Genomic DNA, 26,710 nt, shown 5'->3' with positions numbered 1-26,710 from the left:
TGAACCTTTGTGTGCAAAAATATTAACTTAACCTGCAAGTTCTCTCAGAGTTAAGCTGGCATGAACAATGATTTTGACCCCAATGTCAACTGACATCATGTGAACCACCCTGATATAAATACATTGTATTCATAACTGTTAAGCCAATGGAGAGATTTACTAGTGACATGATAACCCTGGACAATCAAATTCACCAGACTTTGATACAGTTACTTAGTTCTTTTGTTAAACAAAGTAGGTATCTTTGGAGGGTGGTCTGATTCAATTGAAGCTTCATTCTGTCACATCAATTGATATGACTAGTGCTCTGCATATTGTCTGATGCATTAACTTTTGTGCCAGATTAAATCCAAATTATAAGGGCGGTTAAGGTGTTATAAAGCTCTGGCTCTGTAGAGTGACAGTGACCCTAAAAACACCCCCCTGGAACATGAGCTCTCATATTGTTTTCTATACATCAAACTTTCAATCCTTCAGGTACATTGTGTAGTTCCAAAAGGTGAGTGAACACAAAAGCAAATTGGTCAAATAGTAAAATGTAGGCAAAGATATAAAGGTCTCATGATTTTGTCTAGACTAGAATAACTAGAGCAGATCGCTGATGCTTCTCAGTTGGCTAAGGGGCATTACTTCAAAATAATTATAGCCAGAATTAAAGGAATTGCTACACTTGTGGATCTATGGTAATATGTGTTGCACATTTCATGTGACTACCTGTTCCAAGTAACAGCATAGTCTATGATTGAGCATTATTATCCGATCTTGTACAGGGTTCTCAACAAGTTTCGGTTGAACCGTTTCAAATAGTAAAGTAACCGACCAGCTACTACTTATTGTACATAAAATTCACTGATTTTTCGAAATTTGAACCAGCCCAATTGCCATTTGAACTGTCTATTTTGGCCGGCAGTCGGTTCTTATTGACAACACAGCTTGTACCTGGAGTGTTTTCCAATTTTGTTCCTTTTGTTCATTTTTCCAGAACCTTAACTGGAAGCCAGATCCTATCATGCAGTAAGTAGCATGCAAATAATTTAATTACAGCTTTATTTCAATAAAGCATGCTACTTATAGTACTACAAGTATAAGTGAAATATACATTCACTACCGATATCTTCAAGAGGTCAAGTTACAGAGCACACAAAAAAGTATCTTGTATTGATCTTATGCCTCCCAGGTCTGATACACATCTCTGGTTCTGGCCTTGCTAGATTGCTGGGTGTGGATACAGGACTTCCCTTTCTGGCCATTGACCATCAAGTCCGTCCATAAGCAGGTCACTGGTTGCTCGAGTACAACAGTTTGCACCAATGATGACAAGCAACAGAGACCATAAGCTACTTCAGCCTGTTAAGCTTAAAAAGTTTTGAGAAATTGGGGCCTGCTAAAGATCTTTCATTCATCAAAATATGAAAGCACATTCATCTAAGGAAGTTCAAATGGAGTGGACATATACACGGCCTTCGGAGCTCCAGAACACGACAAGATCACACACAAGTAGATTTTGATATTTTTATTTGTTGTTGGTCAATATACAGTTCATTCAATTGTTATAATTTAGGATCATTTAAAACCATTCAATTAAAATATAATTTCTAAATCACACACAACCTGAAATTAACTAAAACACAGACATTTAAAATATTTACCATCTAAAACCTTGTACGATTTGAACTTTAAAAACACATATGAACAGACGCAGTTGAAACCTTTTCTCCATCAATCTTACATGTGTAAGGCACATCCGAGACATTTTATGACTAATATTTGAGCTTTGAATCTTGTATTATTATCTCCTTATTCGATAACATATTTCAATTAATTCATTAAAAGTTTCAAAATATAAAACTTTCTATTCTGTAATCATCAATATACACAAGTTTAAACAATGCTTACAGCTCGTAGTATTTGTATACATGTCCTAATCTGAATTATGCATAATTATATTGGTATGAAGTTTATTTATAATTTGATGGAATGAAATGTGAGCATGAATGGTTATACCATATAGAAAATGATCATTAAATGAATTCTGTACAAATGATGTCAAAATGTGATGAAAAAAATGAAACATCTGACATCTCAAGAAAGACAAAATGATAGAACTTATCAAGAATGCAAAAGAAAAACTGAACACATCTGTATCAAATGAACGCGTTGTGGTACTATATGCACTTTCACTGGCAACAAATACAATTTGGTACATAGAACATGTAGCAATAAGCAAAAACAAGAACTTTATTTTATTCCATAGTTTTCCTATAAAATCAAAATCATATATCATGCTTCATTCATTTATCGATAAGCCTAAGTAAACAGTAAACTTTTGCAGTATAGCTGGCCATTTTTAAGTAATACAAATAATTTTGAAAATCTTATAAAAAACCTTTCACACCAATTACAAATGAAGAAGACAATATACTAGAGTTTGCCTCGTTTTCAGTAATGGTCTGTATGTGTACTTGACAAACTGAATAACAAGAAAACATCATTTCATCTCCTCAACTACTGGGGTTATTGTTGACACTTAACCAAAGATAATGGGTTATACACCTCATAGGGTAGCTACATTGACTTGCTCTGTAAAATTTGGACTTATCAGTGAATAGATAATCTATGAAGTTGTTGGAATGTAGATAATGACCAGGCATCAGTTTCTTTACCTCTTTCAGGCTAGGTGTTTGTTTTAAGTAAACATTAACATACTAATTCACATAAAAAAATCATGAAATGTACACTAGAGTGAATCTTTTAGTTTCGTTTTGATAATTAAATAGTAAAGCAACCTTGTACTGGTAGCTAAATTAGACACAATGGGGAAATTGGTTGTTAAGATAGATTACCGACACTACAGGCAAACATACACACAAGTGTTAAAACAACTATCTCTAAATCATAAATTATTTCAATCTATAAACGAAAGTGACTGGTTATATTCTGTTAATATTTTCATAGGCATAACATATTGCACACTGTGTTGTGAGGTTACAGCTATGTGGTCAATACCATGGTTATATAATACACTTTGTACAGTCATTTGTGAACATTCAATTAATTATGAATATTATTGCATATATTCAAATATATATTTAATAAATTTATCGGTATATCCAAAATGTTTATAAGGCAATGCAAATTCTAGCCTGAACTTAAAAAATCATTTGGCAGAGACAATATTGATAGAAGGTGGAATAAACTGTACAGTTCTTTGTTCAGTTGTCCTAAAAATCAATACAATAATTTAAATGAAAATATCTTGTCTTTTCAATTGTATAAATGTTATTATACAAGGCATCATGGTAAGTTAATGACTAGTTTTTTTTTTGTTTTTTTTTAAAGCAATGAAAGAGGACAAGATTACATACAAAAAATGAGCAATAAAACTTGGTTCAAATAAAATTAGAATAAAAATAGTACGAAAATATATTCAACTCTGAACACTTTGTGGTTCTTCATAGCCATTTTGAGGCATAAACATATAAATAAAGAATTAAATAGGACAATAATACAGGATTAAAAATTCATACGTGTGCAAACAGCTTAAACATTTCTTTAAATAAAAGAAATAAGATGAACACAATTTAAGGCACAAAAGCATTGAATGCTTCCATTTTGAGGCACTTGGAACACAGATATGAAAGGGCAACCATCATAATAAATAAATCACCACAAAATTGGTTTCCATGGAAACCTCAACAAGTGCAAACAACAAATCTCAACAACTGAGCCCTTATATATTTTTGTATCTCCTGAATTGCAAGGCCATATAAATATGTAGCTTCCGAAATAAATATATCGACATATTATCGTGGGGTTAACACCACAAGGTACCTGAACCCTGAACACTTTAACATCGCTTAGTACATTCTTGGATTAACCTCACATTGTAATTACAAGTTTTTGGCGTATACTTGTTTTAAACCGAATATCGGTCGTTTTCAAATGAACAACTACACTGCTTAATGTTTCTATAATTTTCTATTTCACTTCACTTCTATCGCACTGAGATGTCAAGATTTAGAAGGGCCTTTAACTGCCTTCTATCATTGCTTTCACACATCTCCTGGTTTAATATTTTCTAGTAAAAACTCAATGCAGAATTCCTACACACACATATAAAAGGCTTCATTTTAAGTCCTTCTAAACACCACAACTTTTTCAAAGCCTTGCTTCCCAATTCACTCTTTCCCTGTAATATCTTAAATCATCCACCAAACAACATCTGATAGATGTTGTATTCATAATACCGCTGAGGACAAATAAATATACCATCATGCTACTATGTTATAAATAAATTCTTTTCTAACACAACTGATCATCAGCTATGTGCTGTAAGATCCGGGGTTTCAGGTGACGCGGGAATATAATTCTCCTTATCATCGCAGGATGGGGAAACTCGGATCTTCTCGCACAATGGGGAAATGTTGCCTTTCTTGTCGCTAGGCGGGGTCAGCTGTGTGATCACCTGGGCTTGAAGATCGGGCGGACTTCCTTGGTCAGCAAATACAATCTCATCACGACGCAGCTGGGCTTTTTCCTGCAACAGAAATATTCCATGATAAGTATCAAAGTTCTATCACAATCAAAAACAAGCGTGCTGTGGAGTGTGCCACCTCTTGTCTGTTATTTTGCAGTCAAAAAGGGGCCATAACAATTATTTAAAGATGCTCTCTTACTACAAAACAAGATTTACCACAATTAATACAATTGTTATGATATACCACAAAAGATGAATAAATGTCGAAAACAATGGTTCTTATGAAGAACAGTGAGGTTAAATTTGAAAGAAAGGTGCAGAAAACATGTCATTTCTATCTTATTGGACTAAAGTAGACAACAGTAAATCTTATAGCACTCACCAATCATTTAATATTTTTGCATTTTTAGCTATTGATACAAGGTTACAATCTTGTTATCAGTAATTAATATTTTCCATAAATTCATAATTTAGTAATTAGTTGAACGTGTATCACTCAAAGTTTATGTTTGTTATACATGTGTGTGTATTGATTTTTGATAGTGTCACTTTATTCGAGTCATGGGCTTTGCTATATATGTATACATGTTCTGTCACTGGTAACATGTGTACCAAGTTTCATTTGAATTTAATTGAATAACTTCATTTGTTTTTTGACGTTCAAGTATGTATTATGTATTTATGCATTGCACAATGACAAAACCAAGACTATGACAATACCTAAAAAAAATTCTTCTATAAAATACAGTACCAAAAAAACAATATTAAAAAGATATTTCTCAATTTGAGTGCAAACTTGAAGAAAAAAAGCAGAAAGTTGATAGCAGTGTTTCTTTTGGAATCCTTAAACTCATTCCATCAATAACAATTCCTCTTACCAATAGCTGAATGTCGACAACATGTGTTTGTATGATGTGGGAATCTTCTGACTGGATGTTAGGGAAGAATTTCACTGCTGTTTGTCCCAGTTCCCGGACAGACACAGCAAACGGAGCCATCCACTGCACACATGGGAGTATGTCCAGCCATTTATAACCTGCATGGCAATAATTATGATCATTATAGATTAAACATTTTAAGAGCGATAAGCATATGGGAGTTTCCTTCAGTTATCTAATCAATTCTGGTATTTCTGTTTGTAATCCAGTTACTTGTTGTTTTAACCTACCGGTACACAAAACTAAACTGGTTGACAGCTAGTTACATGCTTAATTATCAATACAACATTGTTCTAATGATCATGATCTAAAAGGGTCAACCTTGGCACCAAAAGTGAATTTGTAATTTATAAACTGTTGTTCCTGGTTCTGACCATTTAAGTTCTACCTCCCTTTGGTCAATAAAAGTAATACTCGTTTCAGATACTTGATCATTGAATACTAAAGTAATGATTTTCAAGTATTTATTTCAGAATGACAATTTTACCAGTCTTAATCATCCATTGATAGATTATGATCTCCTATAAATGATCATAAAAATATGGTACGGCTCCTGACACTACAACAGTTTCTGACAGAGAAATCAGAGTTTTGCACCAGACATCAGTTTTAGTTGGTTTGATGAATTTAAGAAAATAGACAGCCATGAACATTTTCTGTATTTCTTATGTGTGAAAATGTTGATTGTATTTTGTTCAATAAAAAACATGAATGCAAATACTTACCAGAGACTGAAAGTGCTAGTTCCTTGGATGAGTTATGGTAGAGGGCGGCCGCTGCCAGGACGCTGTACTGAAACTGCAGGCTCTCAATATCCAGCATACACAGGTCCAGTAACTGTCAACATAAGACATGGGAACATTAACACTTCATAGGAAAGAAAGCCAGACATGACTAAAGGCTATTGTCCAAGAATAAATCATTATTCATTGTGTGGATGTCTGATCTTAACACATTAAGTCTCAGTCTCACAAATGAAAATTGACATGGAGAAGCACCACAATGATAAAAAAAACTGTTGAACCAATGGATAGATTTACAAAATAACTCAAGATTTGAAATAGTCTTGTAAGAAGTTTATAAATCATAAACAGCGGCAGTAATCTGATTTATCAATTATAAGTCTTCTTTAGAGAGTGTCTGTGATTATCATTATCAAAGGAACTATGTTATGAGATGTTAATTTTTTTGTACTATTTCTAGCCAATGGAAATCTTTGTTTAATTTTTGAGACTTCAAATAGATATTCTAGGCAAAACCAGTTTTGATAACATTGCTTGTCCATATCTGTAAAAGCTACAACCCACTTACCCGCACAATCTGTACAAATGCATGTGAGGAGTACTGTGGGAAGACAAAGCCGTGTTCACCGCCCCTTATCTGTTCGGCGTTCGACACTTGGAGGTAGACATTGAGCCAGCCGTTTGCAGTCACAGGAGACAAGTCCCATTTGATAGCCTGGAAGGTACGAGTTTGAAACTTAGTCACTTTTTATTTGTGCAGGTAGTAATAGGAAGAAAAGTTTGTAAGAAGGTAACCCAAACATTTAATGATTTGGGATGTTTCAATATACATATAATGATATGTGATCACTCTCAGATGCTTTGGTTGTCTCTCATAGAGTGGTGCAAGGCTTTGATCTTGTACCTTTAAACAACCTCATTGTTTAATGGCTGCCTGGCTCATCCCTGTAGTGTAAATAGTATTTTTCCACTGACCTCTGAACAAATCAGATCTCAATAAAAAAAATTTGCTCCGTCAAACAGCATAGAAATAAGGCTAATGATGAACAAGACCAATTTACACAAGTGTTTGAAACAAACAAAAAATGAAGGAGCCTTGTTATAAATGAACCAGAAATTGAGTCTTACACTGTCACAAATCATAAATATATGCCAGCTTTTGTTCGACTGATAACTTGTTCTTCATGATTTTGCTTGTTTGTCAATTAATTGTTTATGGGACCATCCTACCTGTCTTGTTTAACAACAACAGGCTGGATGGTCAGTTAACTTCCAAAAATAAATACCACCAAAAGCAATTTACCTTTAAAATGATGAGTTCTTGGTCAAGAATTTCATCTTCCGTACATGCCCCATCCGTCACATAGGCAAACTCAACCAGCTTAGGAGGGTAGATTTCCTGGAAGAAAATCAACCAAATATAAATATTTTTATACAGGTTAAAACAGTTCTCCTCACAGCAAGTCATGCATCTTATCTAAGGTACATTTATATTCCATCATCTTTATAAGATTTTATCTAAGCATTCTAAATCCACATTTTGATTGTTTTTTACCTCAAGCTTAGCAGCAATAAATAAACATGTAATGCCGAGAAGCTGGAGCTGATGTTTCAGTATGTTACTCTGGGTGGTCAGGAATCGATCAAGGAAATCAGTGGCCAGGTAAAATGTTTCGCGGTGTAGCTTATACACTTCACAAACCTGCAGAAAAAATGCAAATTTTATATCTAAAATGTATGTTCAGAGCTCAAGATAAAGCAACCTTTTAGATGTCATCCAAACATTTCATCAAGTATGCATTTAATTTTCTATATTTATTTTAAAACTTTAAGACATGCTGTATCATTACTGATGGGACTTACTTCTATTAACCAATCCAGAAGTATTGCCCTCATTCTTGCATGGAGTGCTGGATGTTTATCAAACAAATTTTGATCTCGCACATAGTTCAGTTCTTTCCGTAACATAGTCTGCCAGACTTGACGTGAGTCAGCCCAGTCTAACTGAGGTAGTGGTGAATCTCGTAACTCAACAGGTGTCGTGAAATAGTTTTGGAATCGGAAATGAGAGCCAAGCTTATGACTTGTAAAATCTAGCCTGCTGGGAGATGATTCAGGACTGGGTACTATTGAGCATGTGGTAACAGCAGTTGTTTCCGAAATTGCAACCCATTGGTTCTGAAACAGATTTTTTAGTATATTAAGGTTTTTATAGTTGCAGTTAATCCCAAATCCAGATAGAAGTCAGAAATTCTTAGGTTTTGTTAGTTTAAATAAAACTGCTTTGTTCAAGCCCTGTTGAGAAATATGCCCCATAAGAAAACAGAAGCAAAGGTGAAGGTGATGAAATCTTCTAAAGAGATCACAGATTACAGCAGATTAAAGCCACAAAGATGTGATCAAAGCAATCATCACACAACAAAAGGTGTGAAAAACAACATTAGGACTTCAATAATAAAATACAACAGGAGCTGCTTCTCGAAAATAGGGGTCTAGAATAAGCTTTGAACAAAAATATATATCTATAATGAACAATTTGTAGTGGAAAATTGAATTCAACATTTTCGACTGCGAATACCAAGATGAACCACAAAACGTGGGAAAAATATCAACAATATTAACAAAATAAAATAAATCAACGTTACCTCTATTCTAAATGACTGAGACTGTCTCCTCTTATTACATTCCATTGCGCCTTCTAATTCCTGAAAAGCAAATTTACAATTGTAAACAATTTTATTTTCATACCCCACCCACCAATTTCACAATGGACAAAGCGAGCGGAAATGGCGCAAAAATGGTCAACTTCAAAGACAAAAATATACCTCTTCAGCTTTTCGTTTTCTGGATACTTTATTGCATATTGACACTTGATTACTGGTTTTCGATCTGGAAGACATTCGTGAGCTGAAAATGAAGAATAAAGTTTGTACTTATCGAAATATTCAGTGCCCTATTCGCAGAGTTGCAAAATCAAAATGGCGGGATATCGCACAAGGTGTCAAAAAAGAAATCTGAAAAGTCTTACCTTTTTCTTGACATTTTGGTGCTGTGTCCACACATTTAGTTGATCCTTAAAACAAAAAGTTAACATTAAGGTATTTGTTAGCACAATTCATCACTAATTGAGAAAGAAAACTTTATAAATCTGCAGAATTCACGAGGTGCATTCGTCCAGTTCAAAATGTTATCTGACGAGTCGATTACTTTTGCCCCAGGTGAAAGTCGTGTAACAAAGGTAATTGGCAGACTATAAAAATACAAAAGATGAAATTCAAAAAGCATTGTTTCAAATCGTACATCGATGGATGTTGCTTTCAATAAGACATCACATTTTTTAAAGTAGTTACACGATCAAAATTTATCTCCAAGATTCCAATTTAAAACAGAATCAAACTAACTTTATATTTATCTATATTCCACTTTCCGTAAGTAAAACAGTAGTCTAAATAAATTATGTTGTTCTCACTTTCACGATCTTTGATAATTTACTGGCATTTTCTAACTTTTCACACCGACACCCAAGCTGATATTGGCGCAACTGATAAATCTAGCACACAACGGTTCTTTGTCGGGATCAGCTGTTACGAGGGGCCAGTGAACGACGCTCCCGCCAAGCGATCGGATCCACGAATGTTACCGAAGACTAATAAAGGAAATGCTTTAAGTTTATAATCTTGAATGCAAATGATCTGAAATAAAACTAAAATCTTAATTATATTAATATCTAAAGTTAAACTATTTTTAAATTCCTTTATTTTTTAGTTTGATAGAAAATGTAGCGGGAAATATGGGCTTATTCAAAATATCATTTTGTGTATGAAATAAAATCACAAAAAATACGTAAATTGTTTAAATTGTACAATAGTTGAGTGAAATGAGGTTCACTTTTGATAATGGATGGCCTTGTTATACTTCTTTAATTCATAAATAAGTAGAAAAATCATTTTCTTTCCATTGATACTACATTGGAAACTTCCTGATAATAGTTCAACTTTGAAGAAGTTTTTCCTTTTAACCTTTACTAAGGGTATAGCTTATTACGTATCAAATTAATCTGGGAAGTTCCATTTGTCTCATAAGCTAAATCGTTTTGAAGTGCGTGTTAAAAATAAAAAAGATATTTGGTAAAACATTTCAAAATAAAACAAATTCTTTTTGTAAACAATCAAACGTGGCTGCGCCTGCGCAGTGAGTATGATTCATCTCTGAGCTCTGCAAAATGCGGCAATTTTATTGGATGACCTATTTATAAGTGCCCGCCTCCGACAAAAAGTAAACATTGCGATAAAATGGCGACCTCCAGAGTGACACAGAAATCTGTGTTAACAAAATTTAGATCAAATATCATAGGAATGATTCATTTGTTAGCAAATCCAGGTAAAACGAATTAAAGAGCAATGTTTAGTCCTTCTATATGAGTCAATTGTTTATTATGACATCACATAATTAGTAAACAAAATGCAAATGACTTGTACTTGAACCTGCGTAATATTCGGACAGGCCACACCGGTCGAGGTATAACACTTGTGTTCATTTCTTCTCGGAAAGCTGGTTGTTTGCCTCGACGAATACTAATTATATAAATAAAATACAACCTTTACACATGAACTTTTTTCAGTATTGATTTTTATAATACTGTACTTCCCATTCTTTCCGAAATCGCCAAATGATATAACTTGAGCGTAACATCACGGTGTCGAATTTGAAACATTTAAAATATTCAGGTAAAATAAACATTGTTTGAAACAACTGTACCGTTTTATTTGTTTACGCGGTCGCACTATTTTTTAAACATTACTGTATAGCGTCTATCCGAAAGGTGTCGGTAATATTGATACAAGACAAAACCTCCAGTTTAAAGACAAAACCTCCAGTTTATTTATTTTATTGAACAAATAGAGTATTATATGCTGCATGGGAAAGAAATTGTTCACAAAACCACCGCAAATTATTTTTCTGCAACATACAGATATTACATTTGTGCTGCATGGCATGGGCGTACATATATGACGTACATGCACATTCATATGCCCTCGCTGCACGGACGTTCACTGCACAGGGAGTTATATATGGTTTCGTAGATGTGTCCTATAATAGTCTTATATACATGAATCAACACCGGGATCCATATCTTCTACTGGCACATACCAATTGGAAAGTTAAGATAACCTTATAAACCTATAAATCGCTGCTAGCCTAAGCCACCAATGTCCTTGGTATGACATCTTTAGCTCTACTCAAACTTGTTTACGTTCCTGCATGTTTAACATATTGTTCTGTTTCTGTTCTAGGTACCCCTGGCTTCCAGGGTTCTGTTCAGGGCATCATCGCGCGGGCTGAGAGAGAAGCGCAGATATACAAAATGGCTGGAGTTGTAAATACTTCCTTTTACAAGTCATCATAATTATACTGCAAAAGCAAAAAGCATAAACAACTTGTACACATACATACATGTATTTATGTAAACATGCTGTGTATTCTGTGTTGAGAGCGAATTCATATATTAGAATGATTCAATAAAGTAAAAATATAATAAAATTATAAGAAATAAAAACAAGGCCTTTTCGAGGGGTTAATTGGCCTGTTTTATGAGCGTTGCACATTTGTGTGCGTTTTGAATCTTCGATTTTCTTTATTTTACCTAAGAATTTTTTCACAGGACAGTGTTTTGATCGAAAATATGCACGACATCCCGTATCAACACTCGGGCGACGTTGGGCCGGAAGTTGTCTCCATGATGACTTCAGCGGCCGTCAGGGTCAGAAAGGCATTTGACTCGGGACCTGTAGGCGTCCAGATACTTGCTGGAGCGAATAACCAGGCACTCGCTGTGGCACTGGCAACTGGTACGCTAAGAATTTATTACGGCTTATCATAATTGTGAGCAAAACTATTTGGTTTTGTCATATTTTCCGCCTATTGTCGGCGAAGGCGGTAGCGAACATAATTTCATGAAACCTGGGACAACGTTTTTGACTCTACAAATGTCCTTTTTTGGCCGTCCTTATAAAGTGGAGGTTTGAAATTCACCTAAATACATGTCGTTGAAACATTGAAATACCTTTTAACAGTATTATACAATGAATGACTGATAATATTAGAGTATACTAGTATCCTGTATTTATGTACAACGATAAAACGGGATATACACATTGACTTCGTTTCGCTCAATATCACTTTCCGTGATCAAAATCTGGTGTAAAAAACGATATCGACATTATGTTTGTTTTTATCAAAAGCTTTGAAATTATCTTTTCCAGAAAATATTGTTATGCCCCTGAAAGGCGGCATATGGTAATCGGAACGATTGTCTACCCCAACGGCGTCTGATCAATAATTTGCGAACGCTCAGGCTAGGGACCTCAAACTTTGTAGGCAGGTTGAACCTGATCCATTAAGATATCAGAGAACCAAAAAGGTCAAAATCATGGTGGCATCTAGATGAATAACTGAAGAACTCTCGGGCATACGGACCTCAAACTTAGTGACCTCTTACGTCAAATCCTGGGCTCGCCCCTGTTGTGTAAAATGGTTATATACACTCACGCATGTTCAATAATGCCTAACAATCTCATTGGAAAAGTAGGGAATGTCGTCATGAAAATAAGTAATATACTCGAGGCTATACGTCAATATAGGCCCATATAATGGTTGACGGCCTCTCCGCTATTAAAAAGTGTGAAAAATACCAAGCATGGTTTAGGTGATTGTAATTAGTTGCGCTTGGTGCTTAAACTTATCCGGATAATGAAACTATTATTTCTTTTAAATATCGAACAAGATTTTTTTATCTAATCCTAAATATTAAATTATTTGAATTAGGCTAGTTTTCATTTTTTTCAGGACTGGACTATATTCGCGCAGAGGGATTTGTTTTCAGTCATGTGGCTGACGAGGGATTGATGCACGCATGCGCAGGACCGCTACTCCGATACAGACGACACATTGGCGCCGAAAATGTCGCAGTTTTTACAGACATTAAAAAGAAACATAGGTGGAATGTTTTATTTATAAACACGTTTGTGTGTTCCAATTGAATTAAAATAATTCTCATTTAAACAAATTATAAAGCTGTGAACCGCACTTTAATAATAGCTCCAAGCCCCAATGTACAAAAATAATAATAAAAAATAATAATATGATATCCTGAAATGATCTGAATGTTTTAATGACAGTGTCTATTTAAAGAAAGACATTGACAACCAATAAGACCTAGTTACTATGATTTGTTTGCTTTACTATTTTAAGACAATAACACTTATCCGAAATGTGTCATCAAATGGATTTTATCCCAATTTGCATATGGATATTTAGCGCCGACGTCAGATACTCTGTGTTAAGTGAGAATTCTTGCCAAACAAATCTCACACACATACCATTCACACACATACCATTCACACACATACCATTCCTCAATACAGCTATTTCTGAATACTTTACTTTAAATTTGCTTCCAGTGCCCACAGCATCACTGCCGACGTAGACATAATGGAGACCGCGAGAGCCGCCCAGTTCTTCCGGTCTGACGGCGTCATTGTCACCGGCACTTCCACAGGCGCGGCCGTCAGCACCACCGAACTCAACGGTTGAGTTTACCGTAGTATATGTATATTCCATGTTGGGTCTGTGTTTGGGTCACGTGTTGGTATTGCATACTGATGTTACTATCAGCATGATGCTTGAAAATAATACTTCATCGGAATAACGTCGGGGAGACCATCAGCTCAACCGACTCAATGTTCAGCTCGGTTTGCTTGGGTTTTACATTGGTTCCCACTGATCGCCACAGATTCTCTTTAACCGTCGGATCTGTTTATTATGATCAGAATCATATTATAAATGGGTTTTTAAAAAAAGAACCTTGCTATGTCATTAGTATTGTCGTGGCTGGCGTTGATGGCGTTAAAGGCTTGTTCCTATGGAAAAAATGGTACCATTCAGTGTTGTTTCATTACCTTTTTTCAGATGTACAGAAGGCTGTGAGCATTCCTGTATTGGTTGGGTCCGGTGTGACGATTCAAAACTACCAGGAATATAAATCCGCTACCGGATTGATCATCGGTTCATATTTCAAGAAAGGTCACCATTGGTCAGAGGAAATCGACGAAACTGTGCTAGCGGACTTCATGGATATGGTCCGGTCACATGAACAATAGAACTCATTTCCGTTGGAAATTATGCTGAAGACAGAAAGCATTTGTTACAAATGAAACTTGGAATATCCCTGTCGGAAGCTAAAAAAATGAATAAAAACTATGTTTATAACATCGACGTGATCTAGTTCCAAGTTACCTGCTTATTGCTTAAAACATTTAGGGCACCGGCTTTGCATGAAAACTCGTAGCTGCATTTCCATTCGAAAGCGTCATGAAACGAAACACTTTAAGTACATGCTACCAACGACGGCACTAGTAACCGTACGTGTAGCAGGAACATAAGTCTGGTTATAAAACATACCGATTGATGCCCCTTCATCGACCGACATAACTCTGGCTATACTTAGTATTACTTACCGAGTTATGCAACTTGATCGATAGGGAAAAAGGATAAATAATATATCCGTTTGTTTTATTTATATTTTACCAAACTTTTCGTTCAATTGTTTCAAATGAAACGTCTTTAAATCCGCTGCGCGGATTGAGACGTCAACGATGGATTATTTGCTTTATATATGTATAAATCATTCAGGCATTCTAACAATACTTGATTTTAGTATATGCAATAAAGAATAATTAATTGTTTATACTTGGACTGAGTTAATCCCAGTACGGTAAAAGAATAACTGCTAGTTGAATTAACATCTATTCGACAACAATTTTAACTGCTAGTTGAATGAACATCTATTCGACAACAATTTTCTCTATGCTCGATAAGCCAGCCCCTGCTTCTTTTGTCAATGTAGCATACGTGCGATAATTACGTTAGCCTGCCAAAACAAATGTGACCGGCATACGGGCGCTAAACATGGACCCACCCCTACATATGTCGAGTTTTATGTCTTTAATTATTAACTAAGTAATTTTCCCCTGTCAAGCAAGTTTAAAACTACATTAACTACAAACTTCTTGCTAAATAGGAATGTTGTAAAAGTGGCAAAGTCAAATTAATAACGGTAATGTTTCACTTGTTTTAAGTTGACACAAATGGTCGCCAGTGTTTAGCGTTCCTAACAGTGATTTATTGAATTTTTAATTCAAAATTTGAAGGCTATGTTGCCCTGTTGTCAAATAGTTAAATTGATGATTTTAAGTCGAAACACGCTCGGTGTGTTTCATAGACAAACTTTTGACCTTCAGTACTTCTTTCAAATGTTGAGAGCTCTGTTTCAGCTCGGCTTGTTTTATATACGTATATGAGTACATTTAGCACACTTTAACTATTACACCTTTAAAAGTTAAAAACAATGAACGTGGATACTGTTAACGCCATTCATTGTTTTTTTCTAATGAACAGAACAGAACATATAGTTTATTAAGACTGGTGCCTTTCTTATGACAGAATAGAACAGATTCCATAGATTATTAAGACCTGTATTCTAACAACAAATATAAACACAAACATGGTGAATGAACGGGTAATATGAAAAAGAGGTATTTGAACATAAGTTATATGGTCGAGTTGAGTTGAGTTGTGAGGATGAACTTAAGCAACGTTCAACTTCCACAGTCAACATTGTTCGCCTTTAAAGTTTCTTTAACACATTTCACAATTTCTGTCTACTTTTAAAGATCAGTAACTCTTTGAACTTGTGAACAGACGAATACTAAAGTAAGTAGAATAATATCTTCTTATGCATTTCATTATTACCATAAGCTTACTTATTGACAGAAATCATGACATTTTAAGTAATTTCACACTTTCTAAAATGCTATTTTCAATACGATAGATTTATTTTCAACACCTTGCAACATGAAAGAGGTAATAATATAATCTCTCTGCTTCCTCTATTCTTACGTTGATATATCTCTATACAATACAGGTGTTGTTTCAGTAGCTATACCATTTAAGCACAAAATAGAACTTTCAAAATTTCGATGTTCAAACCATAAATTGAGAATAGAAATTGGTAGGCATCTAAACATACCAAAAGATGATCGTATATGTACTTTTTGTTATGATAACGAACATTTATCTGTCTTAGATTGTGAATATCACGCTTTTTTGTCTGTATAAAGTAAGACAATATAAGAAGACAATATTTGTTTAATAGATACTCTGCTGGTATAGATTTAAATGACTTTTATAGCCTTATGAAAACAACTAATTATGGGACTCTAAGTAAGTTGTCTTTCTATGTATATCATCTTCTTTTAGAAATTAACAATTAAAGGGAAACCATCATGTTTGGATATATGCTTAAATTCCTTTTCTCGACACAACTCGTATTTTATTTGTTTTATTATGTATGTCACGTTTTTTGGGCCGTGGCCTTTGATTACTTAATAAATTTCTTGACTTGAATGTATTTGTATTCATAATAAACAAACTTAAGACCTCAACGACCGACTCAGTTTTGCAATTCTATGTTTATATTTAAACTAACAATTGGCGTTTCGATATGTTTTGATAATGTAGAATACTGGATGGCTGTAAGTTGAGGCAATGCTAAAAGACGGGATGTAATCTTCACAAAGTGAGTTGCTGACCCGTGGGTGGCGGTTTTCACACCTTCAAACAGAGTGGATATTAGTAAACTCGCCTGTAACAAATGTCTCAAAGAATGGTCATATCTTCATTGTTTAAGTTATGTTATTTACTCGTTGCTGTTGTTTTTCCTCCAGTTATCTTAATCCCGGTGCAAAGTAGCTTGAATTTGTTCTGTTGGTGCTAAATGTATGGTGGTTCGCATTTAATGATTCATGTTATCTTAATGTCTATCATCACATAGGAGATAAGATGACAGTTTATCATATTCAGACATGTGTATACATTTTCTTATCAGTATTAACAAACTAATCGTCTAGAAAGAATTTACTATTATATAAATGCAGATTATTTATAGGATTATCAAGAGTGAAAGCCGACATCTTCATGTGTGTTTTCATAGCATTTTTTACAATTAAAACACATAGACTGAGAGTGGGCTAGTGGTTGGGAGCCCGCCTCTCGCTCAAAAAGTGGAGTATTCGATCCTCGCTAGGGTGAGAATGGTCTAGTGGTTGGGAGCCCGCCTCTCGCTCAAAAAGTGGAGGATTCGATCCTCGCTAGGGTGAGAATGGTCTAGTGGTTGGGAGCCCGCCTCTCGCTCAAAAAGTGAAGGATTCGATCCTCGCTAGGGTGAGAATGGTCTAGTGGTTGGGAGCCCGCTCCTCGCTCAAAAAGTGGAGGATTCGATCCTCGCTAGGGTGAGAATGGTCTAGTGGTTGGGAGCCCGCCTCTCGCTCAAGAAGTGGTGGACTTGATCCCCACTTGGGTGAGAGTGATTTAGTGGTATGTTTGCCCGCCCCTCGCTCATAACGTGGTGGGTTTGCTCCCCACTTGGGTGAGAGTGGTCAAGTGGTATGGTTGCCCTCCTCTCGCTCAAGACGTGGTGAGTTCGCTCCCCACTTGGGTGAGAGTGGTCTGGAGGTATGGTTGCCCTCCTCTCGCTCAAGACGTGGTGGGTTCGCTCCCCACTTGGATGAGAGTGGTCTGGTGGCATGGTTGCCATTCCTTTCGCTCAAGACGTGGTTGGTTCGCTCCCCACTTGGTTGAGAGTGGTTTAGTGGTATGTTTGCCAGCCTCTCGCTCAAGACGTGGTGGTTTTGCTCCCCACTTGGGTGAGAGTGGTCTAGTGGTATGGTTGCCCGCCTCTCGCTCAAGACGTGGTGGTTTTGCTCCCCACTTGGGTGAGAGTGGTCCAGTGGTATGGTTGCCCGCCTCTCGCTCAAGACGTGGTGGTTTTGCTCCCCACTTGGGTGAGAGTGGTCTTGTGGTATGGTTGGATGAGAGTGGGCTAGTGGTATGGTTGCCCGCCTCTCACTTAAGACGTGTCTGGTTCGATCCCTACTTGGGTGAGGTTGGTCTTGTGGTATGGTTGCCCGCCTCTCACTCAAGACGTGTTTGGTTCGATCCTTACTTGGGTGAGAGTGGACTAATGGTATGGTTGCCCGCCTCTCACTCAAGACGTGGTGGGTTCGATCCCCACTTGGGTGAGGGTGGTCTAGTGGTATGATTGCCCTCTTCTCGCTCAAGACGTGGTGGGTTCGATCCCCACTTGGGTGAGGGTAGTATAGTGGTATGGTTGGATAAGAGTGGTCTTGAGAAGTGGTTGGTTCGATCTCCACTTGGGGAACTTTCTCATTGCCTGTCAAAATGCCTAATAAATGGCCATTCTCTTTTCATGTTTCACGTTTATTTTGATTCCTATCATGAAACCATCAAATATAAGAAGATATGACATTCAGACAAATTTTTGTATCAGCTTTTAACGATCGAATCATGTACAAATAATATGGAATAGGTTGGACTATTGATCAATTTTCAATAATAATAAAAACAATCATTTATAAAGTCTAGAACCTTATGGCCACTTGATGGTGCGCAAATTGTACCAGGATGTTGACATGACAAATGGCGAAAATTCTGGAATGACTGCATAAACCCGACCTAAAACGAATGTAAAATCTCGATAAGGATCATTTGACAGTTTCTTTTTAAAAGTTGACTAGTGGGCAAATGGTTTTATGTCTTGTTAAACATTTTGGAATAAGTTTAACTGTCAAATTTGACGTTTCTTTTAAACCGATGATGATGTTTGAATTGTTTATGATATACATGTAAACATGATTTCAGATGTATGTTGAATATATTTGTACAAACATGAAATACAATATGTCGCTTGACATTGACATATGTAATGCGTAAATGTTTTGTTAACTTGCTGTAAACAGCAATAATATAAGTTATTATCGTACATTTAAAAAAAAACACACACGTTATTTTGGTATAATTACAACATTGCTTTTCTACTTGTATGGCATACTCCTCCCCCCCCCCCCCCAATCCAATTATAGTCAACGGGAACTCGGGAGTCGTTTTGTCAGTCCCTTGCTAAAGACGGGTTATCAATGTTATAATTGTAAGTTTTATTCTCTCCTACACCACGTTGTTTAAAAAACTCGAAAATAGTCGAAAAACTATAACTTAAGTAAACAATCTTCGTCATTTCAAAGTTATGGCCCTTACTTTCCTATACAATTTGTATATCAAGAAAATTGTACCTCAAAACAGCTCAATTCAACGGAATTTAGACATCCATAAGACATCCATTTTTGAACATAAATATGAAAATCTGCGATCTGATCTTTTGTCAGCAATCTTTTATCATTGGTTTGCAGATATTTACTCAAAAAAAATCTCTTTCCAAGACAAAAAATAAATCAGTTGTAAAAACGGTATATATGTCAGAGTGCAGCTTTAAGTAAGTCACGGACTTTTAAACTACGCTACCTTAAGTAGATTCTTTTATGTTTTATCTGTACTATTTCTTCCATGTAAAATTATCGTTTATGAGATAAAAGTTGGTAAATCACCGTTCTTAAGTTCTATGAAGGTTTTCTAATAATTCATACCGCGCGAATTGGTGTAAATTACGTTACTGGTAAAACGTAACATAAAAAGAAATGGGATATTGAACACTACCAGAAAACGACACGAGTCATAAGTACATCAACAGTACATGTATTTAAACTACTGTTCATAATTCATGGAATTTTTCAGTTTAGATGAAAGAAACAACATTTCGTTTATCACATTTTCTTGACAAGGCTGATATTAGGTGGCCATATTGTCATCCGCGATGGACCTTGCTTTCATAAACAGGAACATACTAGATATATTTTAAGATATTTCGATAAAGTAGACAGTTGAACAATGAATCAAACGTATAAAATAATCACCACTAAATGTTTAGATTGTATCTGACATGTGGGTGATTATATGCAATGATGATATCGGTGATATATTTTTATGATAACATATTAGAATTATCTGTGAACTTCACTTAGCAAGATTAAACATATTTATTATAAGATAATGTCTATTGTTCAGTTTTGAAACAACATGTTAATCAGATATTAAACAGTTGTCATAAGTCACAAAATGTTTTTATTTTAAACACGCCTAAAATTGTTTGTTGTCATACAAACATGAGTTGTATGTTATTATTAGATAATGAAATGCTTTGATGTTTTTGATTTTGTTGAAAAAGTGATATGAAATAATCGTTCTACTGTCATTCATATTAAATTCCGCCGAAATTTCTATTTTCATATCGACGTGTTATTCAGCCCGACTTTCTATTCCGTCCTTTCTCCCATGCATCCATAATGTCCGTCCGTACGTTCATCCGTCCGTACGAGCATATCGTACTGAGAACTTGTTTTTCGACTATAGAATAAGCCATTACTACTGCTATACATACAGACAGACATGCAGACAGAAGATGGATGGGATCGCGGATAAACGGACGTACAAACAAACAAACAAACATGTCTGACAGACATTCAGATGGATGGAGGGACGGACGGACGGGCGGACGTTCGGACAGACGAATACATAGACAAACATTCGCAAATATACAGATAACCACACATTGTCATTTGATAAATAATTTACCGAATAACTGACGTTTTTGACAAAAGGACGGGGGCATAAACATTCGAAGGACGGAACGGCGAAACGTCGACCCTCGATGTGTTTCCCAACGCTTGAGATGGGTGAAATCGAGTGTATATGAATAAATTAAAGATACTAACATATTTTTTGTTTGCATTAGTAAGACATATCGTTTAAGGGTAAGAAGAAACAAAAACTAGCACAGGGACGTGACAAATGCCTCCGATTGGGCCTTGTCAAACGGGTCGCCACTCGTAAATAATTAAAAAAAAGTGTAATTGTAACCCCGCAGTTACTATACTTCAGGTAATCTAGACGCCAAATTGCGACATTTTGAGCCCTTTAAAATAACCTCCGACACAAACATAACGCCCTTCCATGCAATTACAATACAGAACATCATAGAATTGAACAATAAGTGGAAGGATTAGTTCAATCTTTGACCTCTAACCTTGTCCTTTGAGCTCAATTTTAGACCTTTAAGTGTGACCTTGACCTCTATGTGTGTCCTTGACCTTTGATGTGTAGACCTGAATCTAGTGCGCAGCAAGCCGCCTTATCATGATAAACCGTCTTGGCATATTTTTAAATCCTATAATGCATGGCCAATATACAGCCCGGACACGGATCATTTCAACCTTTGACGTTTAACCTTGACCTTGATCCTTGAGGTACAAAACGTGGTCTTGCGTGCGACACACTGTATGATGATGGTGAACCTTCATGGAAATTTCTTTGAAAATTCTTAAATGCATGGTCAAGATACAACCTGGACATAATCAGTCTGGAGAGACGCACTAGCGCACTCATGCACACACGCACGAACATACACGGAACCGCCATTGTGACAACTATGTCTCGTTCGGCGCAAGCGGGTGCGACAAAAACTTAGTATTGTGCTGAAGTTTTTTTCTGGCAACATTAATATGGAAGTATGACCTTGCCATTTGATAAAAGGCATGTGTGCGTTTCACGACGCACCTTCAGACGCTGCTCTATAACTCTGCAAAGTTTTATTACACACTGATTATAGTTACAATCCTAGAGCTGAGACACAAACTATTACTATGAAATCCTTATCGGTCTGTATTGCATATTACGTATGACCATGACCGTTGCGATAAATGTTCTTCACGATTTATCTTCTTAAAAAGTAGTTAAGTCTGAGGCACGTTGTTACGTGACGGACGAACACGTCGACTACTGTATACATGCCTCCTTTAGGCCAAGGCAGTTTCAAGAAACTTAAAAAGCAGCGAGTCCCTTGTCGAATATTGTGCTGTTATACACCTGCCCTCCCGTTGAACAGAGTACTTAAATTCATTGCACTTATTGTTGATAAAGTTCCTTTCAAAACACTGGTAGTGTTAAATCATACTTCAACAATAATTATACTAAGTCCAATATAAAGTTCCTGAAACAGACTTCCCGTTCCCTTACATGTAGGTGTGTTATAACTTTCTGGTTCCTTACATGTATGTGTGTTATAACTTTCTGGTTCCTTACATGTATGTGTGTTATAACTTTCTGGTTCCTTACATGTATGTGTGTTATAACTTTCTGGTTCCTTACATGTATGTGTGTTTTAACTTTCTGGTTCCTTACATGTATGTGTGTTTTAACTTTCTGGTTCCTTACATGTATGTGTGTTATAACTTTCTGGTTCCTTACATGTATGTGTGTTATAACTTTCTGGTTCCTTACATGTATGTGTGTTATAACTTTCTGGTTCCTTACATGTATGTGTGTTTTAACTTTCTGGTTCCTTACATGTAGGTGTGTTATAACTTTTTGGTTCCTTACATGTATGTGTGTTTTAACTTTTTGGTTCCTTACATGTATGTGTGTTATAACTTTCTGGTTCCTTACATGTATGTGTGTTTTAACTTTCTGGTTCCTTACATGTATGTGTGTTATAACTTTCTGGTTCCTTACATGTATGTGTGTTATAACTTTCCCGTTCCCTTACATGTATGTGTGTTATAACTTTCTGGTTCCTTACATGTATGTGTGTTATAACTTTCCCGTTCCCTTACATGTATGTGTGTTATAACTTTCTGGTTCCTTACATGTATGTGTGTTATAACTTTCTGGTTCCTTACATGTATGTGTGTTATAACTTTCTGGTTCCTTACATGTATGTGTGTTTTAACTTTTTGGTTCCTTACATGTAGGTGTGTTATAACTTTCTAGTTCCTTACATGTATGTGTGTTATAACTTTTTGGTTCCTTACATGTATGTGTGTTATAACTTTCTGGTTCCTTACATGTATGTGTGTTATAACTTTCTGGTTCCTTACATGTATGTGTGTTATAACTTTCTGGTTCCTTACATGTATGTGTGTTATAACTTTCTGGTTCCTTACATGTATGTGTGTTTTAACTTTCTGGTTCCTTACATGTATGTGTGTTTTAACTTTCTGGTTCCTTACATGTATGTGTGTTATAACTTTCTGGTTCCTTACATGTATGTGTGTTTTAACTTTCTGGTTCCTTACATGTATGTGTGTTTTAACTTTTTGGTTCCTTACATGTATGTGTGTTTTAACTTTCTGGTTCCTTACATGTATGTGTGTTTCAACTTTCTGGTTCCTTACATGAATGATGAGAGAAAAAAAAATAAGGACAATTTAAAAATATTAATGATGATTTTCACTATTATTACTGATAAGACTCATATAGAAAACCCGGGAAAAAGGCATCGCGCAATGAGGAACCAAATAATAATATATACGGAACCAACTCAACGTTCATGCTTTTAATATTTTTTTCATTTCTCTATGTGCTTTTAAATTCTCTGTTTTATGTATGTTTTTGTTAGTGGGGATTTTATATATATTTTTATTGTGTTATAATCTTTATTTTATATGTATTATTTTGCATGTTTTATCCTGATGTACAACGTCACTCCGGCTTCCACAAGTCTTATACACTTGATGATATTACATTTCTCTTTACTATTATTTTCATAGTTTTGTTTGTCTCTATATTTCTGCAGTACGTTTTGATAAATAATTAAATCATGACATGAACCTATCTTAGCGTTTGGAATTTCTCCTATCATATCATACACAAATCAAAACTCGTAAATTATTCAAATTTCCTGCGATACAAGATCAAATTGAAAAACTCACAATGATATCGAATCGATACGATGATTTCAAAGTACTGATATACAACAAAATCGACAATCTTGATTGCAAATAAAGTTGTCAAACTAGAAAACAGAAGATATATCACATTAATCACTCGTGTACAAACATCCGGTCAGCCCTTTAGGGGTTTTTGGGGACAGGTAAGGTACACGCTTATTGCTGATCTCTGAGATAAGACATGTGCCAGTTTTAAGGACCATTTTACCCGTGCTGCAATTTTAAAATGAGGTGCGAAAATGAGGTTATCGGGTATCACCCAAACCAATCAGAATCGATTATTTAGCACACGTGATACTCTTTTGACATTATCGATGAAAATGAAAATTAAGTAATTGAAATTAACAAATTTATCTTCGTTTTAAATCGTCCAATGATAAATGTTGATTTTCATCGCTGAACTTGATGAGACGAGTATGGTTTAAATACTGATTCAGTTTTCAACATTTATCATAATTCACATTGACTCAGAAAGTCGACACAGTATTAGAACAGTTTTTCTCTTACATTATAAATTGGATATTATATAAATATTATACAATAGTTTGTGTTACGTAGTAAAGAAATCATTACGGTGGATATTTGGAATTACAACCACATAATAAAGTGACAATGTCTTACATGACTGCCTTATCACATGCAGTTTCCGCAGCCGGACAAGTAAGTCATATTTAACATTATAAATTTAGAATTGAATTAACAAAAAAACCTTGTAAACTTTAAAAAGAAAAAGTATAAATGTGGTCAATGTTTCAGCAGTTATCAAAATTAAAACCGATTTTTGGCAAATGTTTGTCAACTGACAGGTTTCTTATTTCATTGTTTCAATTTATCAACTAACACTTACGTTTTTTATTGAACGTGATCATAATATTTTCTTAACCTTTTTCAGCTACCGATGGGTTCCGGATTACCGCCTGCGACCCAGGGCTACATGTCACGTGTGCCCAGTCTTCCGGAAGCCGCGTACACAGCAGCCCAGATGTATCCCGGTCAGAGAGCCGTAGACAACGGCGCAAACTCGTACCCCGTAAGTTCCTTATTCAGAATTATTGTAAGCTTTGGAAAAAGAATACAGTATATCTGTTAAATACGGCATTTGATAAATATTAGATTTTTAAAATGTCAATTTTCAAATGAAAAAAGGCTCTTTCTTTTGTTTCCCCATACAAAAAGAAAACGCGTTGAAGTATTTGCAACAATACGTTCGATCGAAGTACAGCTGAATACAGCTGTTGTCTTTAATATTATAATTTGATCCAAAGGAAAGTTAAAACGACTCTAGCATTAGGCATTATAACATCATTGTTTATAACAGAGTTAATAGTTCATCTGTATTTCCATATTTCCAGGCAATGTCCAGTGGCGGTTTGAAGTCTGCGAGTTCCCTCGGACAACACTACTTTGTGGACTCCATGATGAATCCGCACCCATATAGTTCACTGTAAGTGTAAAAATGCATTAATGCAATCAAAATCACAGGCATATTTTACGAAATTATACATACAGAAAGTCACAATTACGCGCAAAAATGTTTTGATAGAACAAAGTGTATATAAAATAATATCTTTTAATCATACGATTGTATTTGTTACAGGTACCCAGGTTTCGACATGAGCTCTGTCCGACGTAAGAACGCCACCCGTGAGACCACTGGGCCACTTAAAGCCTGGCTAAGTCAGCACCGGAAGAACCCGTATCCAACGAAAGGTGAAAAGGTCATGCTCGCTATAGCAACGCGGATGACCTTGACTCAGGTGTCCACGTGGTTCGCGAACGCTCGCAGGCGCATGAAGAAAGACATCAGCAGTGATGAAGAAGAAGAGAATAAAGAGAGTGATGATGGTATGTGTTCTAATTTGTTTTCGTTTTTTTTTTATTTCTTGCGTTGTAAACACATTCACTATTAATTTGCCAAAAACCTTGAAACTTTTTTTTAACGGCGACAATGAAGGAAACACGACTGTATAATAGTGATTACTTAGAAATATTATGAAGCATTCATGACAATTCCCAAACGTAATTCAACTTACAAAGCCCATTCTTTAGAACTTTTTTTTAAAAAAAATCTCCAGTTATCAGAATATCTTTATTAAACAGTTGGAATAAATTGACATTGTCTGGCATAGTACTACCGCACTTCCCTTCAAATATACATGAGGTAACAAGCTCGTTTTTTCCTTTCCAGACAAAGTTCGATCCCGAAGCGGAAGTCTTTCCAGCCGCCTCTCTCAGACCAGCAGCGAGGCCGACATCTCGCGAGATTCCGACACTTCACGAGAACTGGACCAATCTGACACCGACGATATTATTGTCTCAAGCCGCCCCGTCAAGAAATGCGTACAGCGTCTGTTTTCCCCAGATTTGCGCCCAGATTTCTCAATCGATCCATCTAGTTCACCCGAAAGCTTGCCAGAGCGTCAAACTGTGTCAATCACTGACCGACTTCCGCCGATGACTGAAATGATGACGTCATTTCAGTACAAAACCGGACCCGTAACTGTTCTGACATCAGAAAGACTTGCACCTCCCACAACAAGTATCAGCGAATCTCAAAAACCTAAAATCTGGTCTATCTCAGAGATTATGAACACCGCAAATAAAACAGTAGAAACTCACCAATCTTACTCGACAGGGGCCACACACGACTATGCAAATACTTACTCAGTTTACAACAACCAGGGCTACCCATCCAATGGGGCTACAGACTACTTCGGTTCTTACATGAACATGTTATACGGTAGTGGTCAAGCGACAAACAACACTGCCCAGACCTCGGATCCAGTACAGTATTTATAA

General features: G+C 35.9%; 3 protein-coding genes across 4 annotated transcripts; 2 read left to right on the top strand and 1 right to left on the bottom strand.

Annotated features, from left to right (window-relative positions):
• Positions 1 to 1,528: 1,528 nt before the first annotated feature.
• On the bottom strand, positions 1,529 to 9,732 carry LOC128245080 (G1/S-specific cyclin-E-like). Of its 2 annotated transcripts, none has more exons than XM_052963292.1 (11): positions 9,628 to 9,732; positions 9,187 to 9,231; positions 8,984 to 9,065; positions 8,804 to 8,863; positions 8,022 to 8,336; positions 7,714 to 7,860; positions 7,462 to 7,557; positions 6,727 to 6,873; positions 6,141 to 6,252; positions 5,356 to 5,513; positions 1,529 to 4,537 (listed from the first exon to the last, which is right to left on the bottom strand). In XM_052963292.1, the coding sequence occupies exons 2-11, from the start codon at positions 9,219 to 9,221 to the stop codon at positions 4,319 to 4,321; spliced, it is 1,371 nt and encodes a 456-aa protein (XP_052819252.1). In that variant the 5' UTR covers positions 9,222 to 9,231; positions 9,628 to 9,732; the 3' UTR covers positions 1,529 to 4,318. The 2 variants fall into 2 exon arrangements, with proteins under 2 accessions (XP_052819252.1, XP_052819251.1); XM_052963291.1 differs by having other exon boundaries at positions 9,560 to 9,722.
• Positions 9,733 to 10,433: 701 nt separating this feature from the next.
• Positions 10,434 to 14,882, top strand: LOC128245082 (uncharacterized protein F13E9.13, mitochondrial-like). The gene is made up of 6 exons (XM_052963298.1): positions 10,434 to 10,538; positions 11,453 to 11,535; positions 11,821 to 12,007; positions 13,005 to 13,155; positions 13,619 to 13,746; positions 14,127 to 14,882. Exons 1-6 carry the CDS (start codon positions 10,451 to 10,453, stop codon positions 14,315 to 14,317), a joined length of 828 nt encoding a protein of 275 aa, XP_052819258.1. The 5' UTR covers positions 10,434 to 10,450; the 3' UTR covers positions 14,318 to 14,882.
• A 9,641-nt stretch (positions 14,883 to 24,523) lies between these two features.
• LOC128243961 (iroquois-class homeodomain protein IRX-3-like) lies at positions 24,524 to 26,710 on the top strand. The gene is made up of 5 exons (XM_052961983.1): positions 24,524 to 24,571; positions 24,804 to 24,941; positions 25,264 to 25,355; positions 25,509 to 25,756; positions 26,106 to 26,710. Exons 1-5 carry the CDS (start codon positions 24,524 to 24,526, stop codon positions 26,708 to 26,710), a joined length of 1,131 nt encoding a protein of 376 aa, XP_052817943.1.

This window comes from Mya arenaria, chromosome 8 (genome assembly GCF_026914265.1).
Source record: "Mya arenaria isolate MELC-2E11 chromosome 8, ASM2691426v1".
Lineage (NCBI taxonomy): Eukaryota > Metazoa > Mollusca > Bivalvia > Myida > Myidae > Mya > Mya arenaria.
This window is presented reverse-complemented; position numbering and strand designations above follow the sequence as displayed.

Excerpts from the sequence above, each read along its gene's own strand:
- LOC128243961 (XM_052961983.1), top strand. The coding sequence starts at position 24,524 with ATGTCTTACATGACTGCCTTATCACATGCAGTTTCCGCAGCCGGACAA. Across the intron at positions 24,942-25,263 it reads ACGGCGCAAACTCGTACCCC|GCAATGTCCAGTGGCGGTTT; the intron begins GTAAGTTCCTTA and ends CCATATTTCCAG. Across the intron at positions 25,356-25,508 it reads CCGCACCCATATAGTTCACT|GTACCCAGGTTTCGACATGA; the intron begins GTAAGTGTAAAA and ends TATTTGTTACAG.
- LOC128245080 (XM_052963292.1), bottom strand. The coding sequence starts at position 9,221 with ATGTGTGGACACAGCACCAAAATGTCAAGAAAAAG. Across the intron at positions 9,066-9,186 it reads ACCAAAATGTCAAGAAAAAG|CTCACGAATGTCTTCCAGAT; the intron begins GTAAGACTTTTC and ends CTTCATTTTCAG. Across the intron at positions 7,558-7,713 it reads TTATTGCTGCTAAGCTTGAG|GAAATCTACCCTCCTAAGCT; the intron begins GTAAAAAACAAT and ends ATTTTCTTCCAG.
- LOC128245082 (XM_052963298.1), top strand. The coding sequence starts at position 10,451 with ATGGCGACCTCCAGAGTGACACAGAAATCTGTGTTAACAAAATTTAGA. Across the intron at positions 12,008-13,004 it reads CGCTGTGGCACTGGCAACTG|GACTGGACTATATTCGCGCA; the intron begins GTACGCTAAGAA and ends CATTTTTTTCAG. Across the intron at positions 13,747-14,126 it reads CAGCACCACCGAACTCAACG|ATGTACAGAAGGCTGTGAGC; the intron begins GTTGAGTTTACC and ends ACCTTTTTTCAG.